The sequence below is a fragment of the Sturnira hondurensis genome, unplaced genomic scaffold, assembly GCF_014824575.4.
Source record: "Sturnira hondurensis isolate 20B ecotype Veracruz unplaced genomic scaffold, ASM1482457v3 Scaffold0009733, whole genome shotgun sequence".
Lineage (NCBI taxonomy): Eukaryota > Metazoa > Chordata > Mammalia > Chiroptera > Phyllostomidae > Sturnira > Sturnira hondurensis.
Genome location: NW_028082364.1, coordinates 6,056,914 through 6,070,598, shown reverse-complemented (window position 1 = coordinate 6,070,598; position 13,685 = coordinate 6,056,914). Strand labels below are relative to the sequence as shown.

General features: G+C 61.1%; 1 protein-coding gene across 1 annotated transcript in view; it reads left to right on the top strand.

The window, feature by feature from the left end:
* The window catches only part of SDK1 (sidekick cell adhesion molecule 1), a 340,546-nt gene that overhangs the window by 220,950 nt on the left and 105,911 nt on the right, over nucleotides 1-13,685 (top strand). Inside the window, exon 12 of the mRNA XM_037057908.1 lies at nucleotides 2,724-2,860. Coding sequence (XP_036913803.1) covers nucleotides 2,724-2,860 — 137 coding nt within the window. The remainder of the gene's footprint in view (nucleotides 1-2,723; nucleotides 2,861-13,685) is intronic.

Here is a 13,685-nt window from a genome sequence, read left to right as displayed (position 1 = left end):
GTCGAGGAAGACAGGTCTCACGAGTTCCCGTCTGTGCATCTCTGAGGGGGCAGTGGGTGTGGAGAGAAATGCTTGTCGGAGCCTCCCCCACCCCAGCAGCGCCCTGCGGCCACCGCCCTGCCGGCTGCTGTCTCCCGAGCCTGTCCCGAAGCATCTCTCTCGGGCCTCGCCACGCATCTCCTTCCCACCAGCGGCTCTGTGGTGGCAGCCTTTGGATGTGGCTGTGGTGGGCCAGGGCCGCCCCCCACTCCACCCCCCCCCCACCGACATCTCCTTAAATTACACAGTGACTCAGCACCGGGCTCCGTGCGCATTGTCCCTCTGCTCTCTGTCATTCGTCACCCTGTCTGCCTGTCGCTGTCTGAGTCGCTCCGCTGATCATTTATCTGCTTTCAGAGTTGGCAGGGCAATGCCAAGATGCCATCTTTCTCTGTTAGATAAGATTCTCTGAGACGGATTCAGAATATATTAGAGCCGCAGTTATCAGTTATTGATGGGCTGGTCGAGTATTTCACAAGGCCTAATTTTCCAGATAACCAAAACTTATCACTCAAAGAAACAGTTTGGTTCCCATGTGTATTAAAAAGCCCTCTGCAGTGAGAAACAGGTAAGACGGAGCACGAGGTCTCACAGAGGGGCTTTCAGAGCGCGGGGAGGCTGGAACGAGGAGAGACCTGAGTTCCCTCGGACTCTGAGTCCTGGCGGTCACTTCCGCATCAGCCACCGTCCTGGGCGGGACTCATCCGGCAGCAGTGGCCTCGGTGCGTGGCTTCTGGACGCATCACCACCACGGTGTCCCTGGCCGCCCTAGGCAGTGCCTTTCAATGCTCGGTCTTTCTCCCCAATCTTCTTTAAAAATCTATTCCTTTGTCCCCCATCTCCAACTCTTGGTCACCGTTTTTTCTGCTCAGTGTGGCTACTGGTGGCCGGCCCACTGCCTTCTTGCTGATGGCTTTGCGCTGCTCGAGGAGGGACTTACAGACATCCTGCGTGAGCCTCGGCTGGCTCCAAGGGTGCACGGAGGGACCGTGCGCGGGTCCCTCCGTGCACCGTCCACTCCCGACTGGACGAGCAGGCCCCTGGACAGGTGCCCAGCCAGTGGTGACCGCCACCCGCAAAGCAGTCCAACCCCGAGAACACGGCATCTGCGTGCCTGTCAGATGGGTCGTCACTAAGCACCCTCGTTTGGGGCTGAGAGAATTGCGACAGCAGCTGAGCGTGAGAGCCTCCGTTTTTCCCACGGTGGGAAGAGAGACTTAGAGTTAGGAACTGGCTCCGGCAACCCCCCCCCCCCACCGAGGCCACGAGGAAGGGTGCGCAGCAGTGTGCTTTCTCATGGGCCACAGGGTGCACACCCTCAATGCAATAGCAACCCGGCCTTCATGGTCTGCCTCCCATCGGGTTCTTCCAGCCTCAAGGACAAGAGTGGCCTTGGCCCAACCCAGCCGTGTGCCCCCACGTCCTCACTGGGACCCTGACATGCGTGTCAGCCACGCCACCCAGCTCCCGCAACCGCCAACCCAGCCACGGTCTCCCTCCTGACTGTCACTCTGTGACCCGTCCCCCACCCCGGTCTTCACAACAGCACCTTTCCTAACTTAAAACTCAATTTGCGACGAAGAGAAAATAAGCTGACATTCCAGGCCCCGGTTTATTCTTCCTCATTCTAATTTGAAGTCACCGTCTACATGAGAAATGTTTGTTTACAAACAGCAGGCACGGTGAGAGAGATGTTTCTTAGGTAGCCACAGCGCAGAACAGCTCAATTTCGAAGGGCAATGAGGGCACTTAAACATCGAGTGTAATTATGGCTTCTGCGCTGGCCTCTGTAGGTCAGCAGTCATCATGGCTTACAGAGACCAGAACTCATTAGTGGGCCAGACAGGTGGCACTGGGCGTCCGCGCTCCCTGGCTGGTGTGCCTGGAAGCGTTCGCCCACAGAGAGACTACCGCTCGTGGCCACGAGACAGGGTCCTGCTCCCAGGCTCGGGACAAGCGGAGGCTAAAAACAGGACTCAGGTCCCCCACGAGTGAAGGGGACAGGCCCTGGGGGGGGAAGCAGGCTCTCGGGCTGGAAACTCCGTCCCAGGGCACCCCCAGGTCAGCAACTCCAGAATCCACTTCCTTCGACACGCATCCACCTCATGGCCTCACCCAGGTGTCCATCACTCATCTGTGGGGTTTGTCAGCGACCCCGCCACATCTTCCTTTCAGTGTCTCTCCTGACCCTCCAGGGTCCAGCAGGAGGTGTCACCAGGATGACCTCTCGCTGTCACTGACCAGGCACCCACATTACCGAAGACACATGTGTGCATTTTAGCTGGAAACTCCAGACACCCGGCCTCGGAGACTCGAGCTCAGTCGCAGCTCCCGGCCTTCCCTGTTCGTCTGGCTGCCTCGTGTCCAGGAACGGCTCCCGGGCGCAGAGCGAATCACCAGCCCGCCTTTCCCAGTTAAACACAGTCGGTGTGAAAGCTGGTGCTCCCCGCCCGATTTCGGTTACGGCATCACTGGCGTTTCAGCTCCTGCCCAGGGACTGAGGCCAACCCTGTCCAGAGGACAGAACCACGTGTGAGAGGCGAAGGCAGTGTTCGTGTTCGGGGCGTGTTTCACGTGCTCCGTTTTCAGCACGTTGCACACCATGACTGCGCGGTGTAGGCACTGGCTAACCACCAACGCTGACGTGTGCGTTTCTCTGTCCTTCCTGCCCCTCCGGGTCCCAGTGAACTGCCGCACGCCCCGCAGAACCTCCTGGCCAGCCTGAACCCCTCCCGCAGCCGCGCGGTGCAGCTGTCCTGGGTCCGCCCCTTCGACGGGAACAGCCCGGTCCTGCACTACATCGTGGAGCTGTCCGAGAACAGTGAGTAGCCGGCAGGGCTGGCTGGGGACCGTCATCAGGTTCCTCTCTGCACTTTCACGTCCTCGACCTTTACTTCTGGCCCAGACCCCAAACAGCTGGTAAAGTGCCATGGTGGGCTGCAGAGCTGCCGATGAAAACCTCCGCTCTGGCTTTAGGAGAGAGCACAGGCGAGTGGGAGCCATTGGGGGCAAGGGCAGGGTCCAGGGCCTCACACGAGAGCCTGGATTGGGTGCTGGGGCCCACAGGGCCCGCCCTGAGTGGGGTGCTGGGTTTGGCGTTGCCCCCGGGGCAAGCCCTGAGATGGGCTCCTACTGCCTCTACTGGGAGCTGGTTTGAGCGTCGAGCACAGCAGGAGCGTGAACGTGTCCTCACGTGCGCATGTCTGCACGTGTGCGTGTCTGCACGTGCCCGCGATGCAGTGCACTGCCCACTGCTCCGGGGCCCCTCCTCTCCCACCGCTGGGGCCTCCCGGATGCAGCCACACTGCCCTTCTCAGCCTTCCTCCAGCCCCACTGGCCATTGCCCCGTCCTCTTCGGTGGTGACCGCCCAGCAGACCCCTCAGTGTCTACACGGTCACTCCCCTCTGCCCCCCAGTATCTCCTCCCAGGAGTTAGCACACACCCCTGTGCGCTCGGTGCCATCTGCTCCCAGAGACGAAGCCTTGCTCTGTATGCGTCTGTACCCGGACCTCCAGCCTCGTCTCCTGAACCCTGACCCTTCCGTCGGGCCGGCTCGGACACCTTCCAACCGAGCGACTTCCAACTGTGTCTGTGGCTGGTTTTCACCCTAACTCTGTTCCCACCTCGTGGTGCAGCCGTCACCGGGCCGCAGTGGGTCTGCACTACCGCTCAAGCCGGAATGCCACGTGGCATCCTTGGCTCCTGCGCCCTCCCCCAGCCCCACACCCCTGTCCACTGCGTCCGGACCCCACCAGTCTGTGCTCTGGGATGCAGCTGGACCCCACCCCCCTCCACACCTCCAGGCCGGCACGCTCTCACCGGGACAACTGCCGCAGCCTCTGCTTTTGTTCTTGCCCTACTGCTCCTGCACTGGTGCGCACACCAGTCCTCACACGGTGCGGCGGGGCCACAGCCTCCGCACAGACCCAGGGCTCAGGACACAGCAGCCTCCGGGCCCTGTGCGCTGCACCTGCCGGCTGCTCCGCTCTTCCCGCGGCCTGTCCTCCGCGGCGGTGGCTCTGGGCCAGACTGCCCTCGCAGCGCCGTCCCTCACCTGGCATGGGCACAGAGCTGGACAGTCACTCCTGGCGGTTGCCTTGTGTCCCCCAGAGCCCATGCCCTTGGGCACCCCACTCAGTGTAACGGTCCCCACCCAAGCTCCGCCCTCCCTGGGCCGACTCGCCCGTTACTCCACACCCATCCCAGGCGCCTCCCGCCGAGGCAGGCCGAGCCGAGCCGGGCCAGCAGCGCACCTCTCCGGGTGGCACTGCTCCCGGGACACCTGACAGTGGGGCTCCGCCGGTGCNACCTCCGCTCTGGCTTTAGGAGAGCGCACAGGCGAGTGGGAGCCATTGGGGGCAAGGGCAGGGTCCAGGGCCTCACACGAGAGCCTGGATTGGGTGCTGGGGCCCACAGGGCCCGCCCTGAGCAGGGTGCTGGGTTTGGCGTTGCCCCCAGGGCAAGCCCTGAGATGGGCTCCTACTGCCTCTACTGGGAGCTGGTTTGAGCGTCGAGCACAGCAGGAGCGTGAACGTGTCCTCACGTGTGCATGTCCGCACGTGTGCGTGTCTGCATGTGTCCGCGATGCAGTGCACTGCCCACTGCTCCGGGGCCCCTCCTCTCCCACCGCTGGGGCCTCCCGGATGCAGCCACACTGCCCTTCTCAGCCTTCCTCCAGCCCCACTGGCCATTGTCCCGTCCTCTTCGGTGGTGACCGCCCAGCAGACCCCTCAGTGTCTACACGGTCACTCCCCTCTGCCCCCCAGTATCTCCTCCCAGGAGTTAGCACACACCCCTGTGCGCTCGGGGCCATCTGCTCCAGAGACAAAGCCTTGCTCTGTATGCGTCTGTACCCGGACCTCCAGCCTCGTCTCCTGAACCCTGACCCTTCCGTCGGGCCGGCTCGGACACCTTCCGACCGAGCGACTTCCAACTGTGTCTGTGGCTGGTTTTCACCCTAACTCTGTTCCCACCTCGTGGTGCAGCCGTCACCGGGCCACAGTGGGTCTGCACTACCGCTCGAGCCGGAATCCCACGTGGCATCCTTGGCTCCTGCGCCCTCCCCCAGCCCCACACCCCTGTCCACTGCGTCCGGACCCCACCAGTCTGTGCTCTGGGATGCGGCTGGACCCCACCCCCCTCCACACCTCCAGGCCGGCACGCTCTCACCGGGACAACTGCCGCAGCCTCTGCTTTTGTTCTCGCCCTACTGCTCCTGCACTGGTGCGCACACCAGTCCTCACACGGTGCGGCGGGGCCACAGCCTCCGCACAGACCCAGGGCTCAGGACACAGCAGCCTCCCGGGCCCTGTGCGCTGCACCTGCCGGCTGCTCCGCGTTTCCCGCGGCCTGTCCTCCGCGGCGGTGGCTCTGGGCCAGACTGCCCTCGCAGCGCCGTCCCTCGCCTGGCATGGGCACAGAGCTGGACAGTCACTCCTGGCGGTTGCCTTGTGTCCCCCAGAGCCCGTGCCCTTGGGCACCCCACTCAGTGTAACGGTCCCCACCCAAGCTCCGCCCTCCCTGGGCCGACTCGCCCGTTACTCCACACCCATCCCAGGCGCCTCCCGCCGAGGCAGGCCGAGCCGAGCCGGGCCAGCAGCGCACCTCTCCGGGTGGCACTGCTCCCGGGACACCTGACAGTGGGGCTCCGCCGGTGCCTCGCCCCCAGAGCCCAGCCTGCCTGCCAGTCACAGCCCCGCGCGTGTCCTGGGTGCTGCTCGGCACCTGGGAGAACCTCCGTGGGGCGCACGCCTCTCTCCCGCACCCACGCAGAGGCTCCGCTGGGACTGCGGGCCAGGCCAAGGCGCACAGGGCTGTCCCTCTGGGTGGAGACTACAGGAAGCCACTCTGGGTGTGAGCTGGCCACCTCCAAACCGATGGTTCCTCCCACGTCCTGGGGTCCTAAACTCTCACCCTGGGTCCTGGCTCAGAATGAGGTCCTTGATGTCCAGCTCCTCACGCCCCGTCCCCGTGGTCATCGGTGAGAGACAACTGGTCCCTTTCCTCAATGGGAGGGACAGGTTGGATGGAAACCAGGCTGTGTGAGGGCGCCCATGCCCGTGTTAGTGCAGCGGCTCTGGTCGGGGAAGGTGGGCACTGCCATCGGAACGCCCTTTCGGAGAAGGCAAGCCTATCCTGAGGGCGCTGTGGGCACCTGCCCTGCTGAGATGGGGACGTGTCTGCCCACCCTGAGTCCCTGGTCCGTAGCACTGAGCAGGCACTCGGCAAAGGGCTGGCACGGGCCTCGTGGGCTCCGAGTCAGAGTCACAGTTTGCACGGACAGCAGCTCCGGTTGCAGGCCCCTCCCAGGAGGGTGTGCTCAGTGGGGCCACGGCCCCCACAGACGGGGCGCCGTCTCACAGCCCCACGCCACTGCCTTCGCCACAAGGGGTGCGACCAAGGGGTCCTGCCCGTCCGACGCCGTGCCTGACTGGGGGGAGGGCTGCTCCCTCCGTCCGCCTGTCCGTCCGCAAAGTGCTGTGTCCCGCCTGGGCGTCCGCTCTGTGCCAGACGAGATGGTTGGTCCCAGCTCATTTACAGCACAGAGGTGGTCGCAGGTCACCATGTCCCGCTCGGTCACAGGTGCTCATCGAGGTACGGACCAAACGCTGTGGGCGCACAGTGACGGGGGACCGAAGGCAGGCAAGTCAGTGAGAACCTTCAAGGGGACATGACATTCGACTGAAGAACAGCCACAGCCACACGGCACAAGGCTCCAGACGTGCTCAGCTCTGACTCGACGACCCGGGAGAGGGGGCAGGGACATTGCAGGGGGCAGCCCAAAGAGCGCTTTTCCGCCACAGGTCTCCTGGACCCGCCACCCCGCCCCACCCGAGCGGAACTCGCTTTCCCTCCCGGAGGTCCCTAAGCCACTGTGCAGGCTTCCCTTTGAGTGCTGAGCGCACCGTGTAAAAGGGACTGGGGTGGCACTTGTCCTCCAGCGAGACCATGAGTCCCAAGGCCGGGCAGGGCCCTGGTGTCAACACTGCCCCTGTGGTAGCTGGCAGAGTGCCAGGCACACGCCAGATGGCCCCACAGGTGTCCGGTCACTTCATTTCACTGTGGAAGTGACTGAGGACATCATGAGCCCCTCCTGGGCATCCGGCCCTCCCACCAAACCCACCCGCACCACACGGATTCCAGCTGCGTCCCCTTCAGGGCCCCTGATGCGGAGGGATCCAGGCTCGACTCCACACTCAGTATCAGCAGCATCACTGCACGAAGAACCAAAGCAGGGCGAGCTGCTCTCTCCCCGATTCCAGCTGCTCCGAGCCCGTCTGTGTCTCCGCAGAGGCAGGCTGCGGAGCTCTGGGCTGGTGGCCGCGTGTCCCTCTTCCCGTCCCAGCACCTAGAAAGGCCAGCACTGTCTTCCGGGCCAGTGGCCTCATTTTTATTTTTATTAGGAGCCAGAGCCCTAAAGAAGCAGCTGAATACGCTGGGTGATTATGATCGGAAAGACCAGCTTAGCAGCAAGGACACTGAGGTGGGAATTGTACTTGGCCCACTCAGGGCTGTGCACAGGGATGATTCTAGAGAGCTCCGTCCAGTCACCTGTTCACCCAGTTCCTGGGGCCGCTCTCCATGGCCAGCTTCTCCGGTGAGCGGATTAGGACCCGCGCTCCCGGAAACCCTGGCTCCTGCGGGGGCCCAGGGGACAAGGTTTAGCGGCACTTGCTGCCCCTGCCCCCCGCAGACCAGCCACCGCAGAGGCCCTGTCCGAGCGTTCAGGCCGCAGGGCGCCAGGGCTGGAGCTGAAACGCAGACTCTTTGTCCCCTTGGCTTGAATCCCATCCCTCTTCTTTCCGAATTCTCTGTCCTCTTCGGCCACTCCCTCCGACTCATCTGAAGACCTCATTTCCAGTCCTGCCCCTAAACTGTTGGTGGCCCCGTGGTCATTCACGCTCAGGACCCTGGTCTTCTCACCATCCGTCTTCCTGGTCACCTCCTGGGCGCCATGCCCACCTTCTTACCCCCGCTGCGCTCTCGAGTGTGCGAGTCCAGCCGGGATCTGTCCCAAGCCCCGGACTCCATGATCACACGGCCTCTAGACATCTACACCTGGATGTCCCAGGGGTTCCTCACGCTCAAACAGTCAGAAGAGGACTCAGCATCCCCCCTCCAAGCTGCTCCTCTTCCAGGTTGGAGACATGAAAGTCATTCTCCAGTCCCTGGCCAGTCCCCATCCCCCACCAATAAATCATTAATTCTGTTGCTTTTACCTAGTAAATTTCTCATCACAACCCTTCGCCCTCTGCACTCCTGCAACCCTGGTCCCTGCCTGGTGGCTGCCCCGTCACACCGGTCCATCCGTTTGGCCTCCTCGAGTCCACCATCCACCCTGCGTGGTGCCGCCGGCAGGAGTTCTCAGGGCACATCGGACTGAGCGAACATCCTCGCTGCCCGAAACCTTTGGGGCCTCCCCGCAGAAGGTGACACGGGGAAACTGGACAGTGAGCCCCGGCTCTGACAGAGCCACGCCGGCACGCGCTTGTGCTTCCAACCTGGCCTGCAGCCACGTCGCTGGCCAGTCCTCTCACCAGACTCCCAGCCCGATTCCTTCTCACGAGGAAGGTCCCTCTGCTTACAAATAGATTCTAGGCTTTCGAGCGTGGTCCACAGCGCCACTCACCACCTGACCGCGCCTGCCTCTCCAGGGTTATCTGCAGCCGGGCCTCGCCTCGCCTGCCATAATTGTGCAATGAGACGTTGCCGGTAGTTCCCTGAGCCCTAGTGGCCTGTGCGCCCTGTCCTGTGTCTGGGCAAGCTCTCCCCTCCCCCCACCCTCTGTCTTAGGTCGGCTCCTTTGCAGCCTGTCCTCCTCTGGGGGACGCTTTCTCAGTGTCCCTCTGGGGCATTCCTGGCACCAGATAGGCAAACTAGGCCCTGGGGGTGTCGGACCAGGGCAGGACACCACCACCAATGAAACCATCAGAAGGAAACAGTAATTTTTCCTACTCCCTGTTTGCAAAGACCTTTCCCCATGTTTTCATTCAGGAGGTTCATGGGTGAGCGTTCTGTTCAGGTCTCTAGCTGTTCCACATGGGGTTCCTTCGGTCACTGGGACTGCTAAACAGGTTCCCGAGCCGGCCGGCTTCCTCCGCCGGGATCTGTCAATTTCCTTCCCCTGCTTTGCCATCGGGGCCTCGGGGTTTTTCTGTCATTTGTGACAAGTATGTTTTCAACTTGCATTTTGCCCTTAATTTTTGGGGCATTACTTTTCTGGCAGACCGAAGTGCTTGATTTTTATGTACTTAAATCTATTGACATTTTCCTTTACACCTTCTCTTATTGCTTTCGTGTTTGGATATTTCAGCACAATCAAGCACAAAATATGTATTCTTACAAGTTTTCTTCTTGCTGTTGAAGCTTTACCTTTTAATACCTTTAACTTTTCAAATCGCCGGGAACGTAGATGTGTTAAGCATTCTGACACGTGACTTTTCCTTTTCTCAGATGACCTCCACTTTCCCAGCATAGTTTTTTGCATGTCCCACTTGTTTATGCGTGTTTACTTTTTTTCACATGAAAAATATCTACTTGTGTAAAAGTCTGTTTGGCATTTATTGGGATCCACTTATTTATTGCCTGGCTCTCTGCCAGTATTGGAGGATTTTAATGGTTTTAGTTCCGAAATGTGTTGTGATAACGGATAAAGCTAGTCCCCTCGTCTTTCAGAATTTTGTGCTTGTCACCTGTTTATTCTCTCAGAAAAGAAGTGGAATTATTTTGTCAGGTTTCAAAAATCATCTCATTGACTTTTTAATCATCTTAAGCCTGTGGTCATTTTTGTGAGAGCTGACTTCTTGGTGATTCTGTCTTTTCATCCAGAAAATTAAACGGGTGTCCCTTTCTTCAGCTGTTTTTTGGTGTTGCTCAGCAAAGTTTGCAGGTCTGTGTGCAGAGGTCCTGCACGTCTCTGTCCCAGGCGTCCTCGGGTTTCGTCTCATCGCTGCTGCGGTGACCAGGGTTCACTCTGCCGTCACCTTCGGACCAGGCGCTGCCCATGGGGCACAGGGAGGGGCAGCTGGTGTCAGGGGCTCGTGTTCCCTGAAGCCACTTCCCGAGTCCTCTCTCGTTCTGATGGGGGCTCGGCTGGTCCTCGTGTTTTCGAGGTGGGCCACGGTGCCCTGAGCGTGGTGTCGGTTGGCGCGGTGTGTGGAGGCAGAGTTTGCATGTGATGAAGGGCAGAGATCCGAAGTCAGTCTGGACGAGTGCAAACACACCGGGCAGCTCGCTCCTCAGTCGGACGCAGAACGTCCTCAGCGTCTCGGGAAGTGCCCAGCGCGGCTCTCCAGCCGGGCTTCCCCTGTCGAAGGCCAGCGCTCCTCCGCCTCCACCTCCCCGGATCTGTTCTGCCCGTCCTTGAACTTCATGCAAATGAAGCCGCTGTCCGAGAGAGCACTTTGGCATCACGTGAGACAGCCCTCGCATGACTGGTTCTCAGGGTTTTTTAAATATGGCAAGGAAAGTTCTGATTTCTAGGCAAATCACCCCTAAATAAGTAAGCGTCCCCTTTGGCAGCGCCCCCTTTGGCAGCGCCCCGCAGTGCAGCGGGACAGTCCCCTGGGCGGCCGCCCTGCAGGCTCCGCCCTCTGAGGGACTCCCGAGGCCCCGCCCCCGCACAGGTGCCAGGGCCCCCGTCGGGGCCCCGGGTTCCCAGCCTGGAGCTTGAAGTCAGTCTCCTTTCCCTCACTTAGAAACACTGCCTTCCACAAATTAAATTAATACCGCGCTTCGTCTTCGTCAAATCAGAAAAGCCCGCCTACGCCTTCCGCACTCTCCTGGCCTCCCTGACAGGCGGACCGCGCCCTGAGGTGTCCCCAAGACGGCCCGCCCTCCGGGGACCCGCGGCCCCTCTGGGAACTCCGCCCTCAATGTGCCGCCCTCCTGCCTGGGCCGCCGGGAACCCTGGGCCCAGCTGAGCCCCTCCCTGAAATGCCTCAGTCACCCCAGGTGCTCAGTCCGTACCTCCAGCTTCCTGTCCTTCCCGACGTGGGTTTGTTCAGTTTTGATTTTCACTTTATTGTCCAGTTGTATGCATATTTTCACTACAGAAGATCTTTAAGTCGTCTTTAAAAGTAGGAAATGTCTCTCTGTACACACACACACACGCACACACACACGCACACACAGGGACCGAAGGACGCCAGGCCAAAGTCTCAGACCGCAGAGAACCACACAAAGTGTCAGGCAGAGTCCTGTGACAGCCCGTCGCCTGGCAGGCTGACCCGTGTGAGGTTCAGAGGCGGGGAGAGAGTCGGGTGGGGGCGGGGCCCGTGCGGGAAGGTCGGTTTTTCTCAATCAGCAATGGAAGGGTCCCAGAGGCAAGGGGGTTAAAGGACCCCGGGCCTCGGGGCTGGGCCTGGGCACAGGGAGCCCGGTGAAGCCCAGGCAGGTGGTCCTGGTCGAAGCCGGCTGAGTTGGCGGTGAGGTTTCGAGGTTCAGGCGGCAGCGTCCCACGGCAGTCCGTCTTCCCTCGGTGTGGGACTTGCTAGTACCGACAGCTTTCTTGAGCAGGGCTTCTTATGGGGCTGCTGGTCGGAGACTCAGTCCTGGAGGACATTCTCAGACACAGCGTGGCCCCCATGGCGAGTCAGCCCCAAGGCTGGGTCAGCTTCTGTGCAGAGGGCCACCTGCAGCCACCCTGTCTCTGACTCACCCTCTGTGCCGCCCCCTTCCCTACAGCAGCGAGGGGGGCCTCCCAGTTACCCAGAAGGCCCCCTGCGCCCACAAAGTCATCACCGGCTCTAGGACCCGGCGGGCGCCCCCCTGGAACAGATACTCACTGGGGCCCTCCTGTGGGTCAGGACCCTCCCAGGGGTAGAGGCCCTGCCGAGAGCCGTGTGGGGTCCACAGGGCGTGTCTCGCGGGCGGGGGGCTCTTCCAGGGCGCGCCGTCACTCCCACCGCCCCGTGCCCACCTTTCAGGACACACACGTGGAGACCGCTGTAGCTAAAGCAGCAGCGGAAGGGGGATGGGAAAAGGAGGTTGGCCTCGCGGCTCCTGCACTTAACTTACTCTGTCACCGGCAACAATGGAAGAATGTTCGTTCTCATCCATGCTATTGTTTAAAAAGCCCAAGGCACAGCATCAGCAGCACCGTGTTCCTCGTCAGTGTGTTCCTGGGGACGCGGCTTAGCCCCATGGACATTCCACCGAGAGTCTCGCCAGTGTCCTGCTTTTCTCTGCCCGAGCACTTCGAAGGAAGTCCTCGGTGTTGTCATTTCACCTTTAGGTGATTCGGTAAACAGCTCAGAACACCGACTCGAAACCTAACAAGATTAATGGCAACCCTTCAGACCACCTGAGGCTCTGTCCATATTTCAATGTCCCCGATGTTCTGGCCATTGCTGTCACGGTTGGGTCGTTCAGGTCTGAGTCCAATTAGGTCCTTTGTTGAGTTAGTTGGTCAGTCTCCTTCGTCTCTGATTGACAGAAGTCGATCTCCCCACCCTCTGCTCTCGATGGTGCACAGCCCGGCCATGTGTCCTGCAGAAAGTCCCCAGCCCTGGCCCAGGCTGACTGTGTCATTCAGTGGGTCCCTGTGTCGTCTTTATGGCCTGAGGGCTGTCAGTGCAGTTCAGCTTTCGGTTGTGTGTGTTCTTGACGTGTGTGTGGGAGTGTCCGCGCTCCCTGGGCGTCGCTCGGTCCTTCCTGCTGCGTCTCAGGCTGCCCTGCTTGTGGGAGGCGCGATCCGTCCGCAAGTCCCGCAGTGACAGCCGCCAGGCCTGGGGGAGGCACTTCAAGCCCCCGACTGGGTCCCTCGTCCTCCCCGAGAGGAGCCCCGAAGTCACAGCCTCGAGTGCACACTACCACGCAGACGTCAGGGACTCGGATAACGATGATGGTGCTTTCGGCAGTCAAGCCAGTCTTCAGACAAGGCGTGTCCTTCCCCAGGCGCCCTTGACCGAGAACGTGGTGATGCTGTTCTTTCTCAGGAAAGCCTCCGGGACGTTCATGAGGACTGAAGGCACCCAGCTTTCCGACCAGCAGTCGGAGAGGATGGCGGTCCCCTCCCCCTGGGGCTCTGGGCTCTCAGAGCCAGGGGACTCCCGCGACGCCCCTGGGTGCACAGGCTGGCTTGCTGGCCTGGCACGGAAGACTGGCATCCTGCATCTTCTAGGCCAGAGAAGAGGAGGCAGGGGAGCGCTTAAAATTTCCATGGGGTGGTTTTCTGTATCAAAAAGTTCCCCTCGGACGCAGCCCCTGAGACAAGCGTCGGCACTTCCCTTCCATAAGNTGGCCTGAGGGCTGTCGGTGCAGTTCAGCTTTCGGTTGTGTGTGTTCTTGACGTGTGTGCGTGGGAGTGTCCGCGCTCCCTGGGCGTCACTCGGTCCTTCCTGCTGCGTCTCAGGCTGCCCTGCTTGTGGGAGGCGCGATCCATCCGCAAGTCCCGCAGTGACAGCCGCCAGGCCTGGGGGAGGCACTTCAAGCCCCCGAGTCTGGGTCCCTCGTTCTCCCCGAGAGGAGCCCCAAAGTCACAGCCTCGAGTGCACGCTACCACGCAGACGTCAGGGACTCGGATAACGATGATGGCGCTTTCGGCAGTCAAGCCAGTCTTCAGACAAGGCGTGTCGTTCCCCAGGCGCCCTTGCCCGAGAACATGGTGATGCTGTTCTTTCTCAGGAAAGCCTCCGGGACGTTC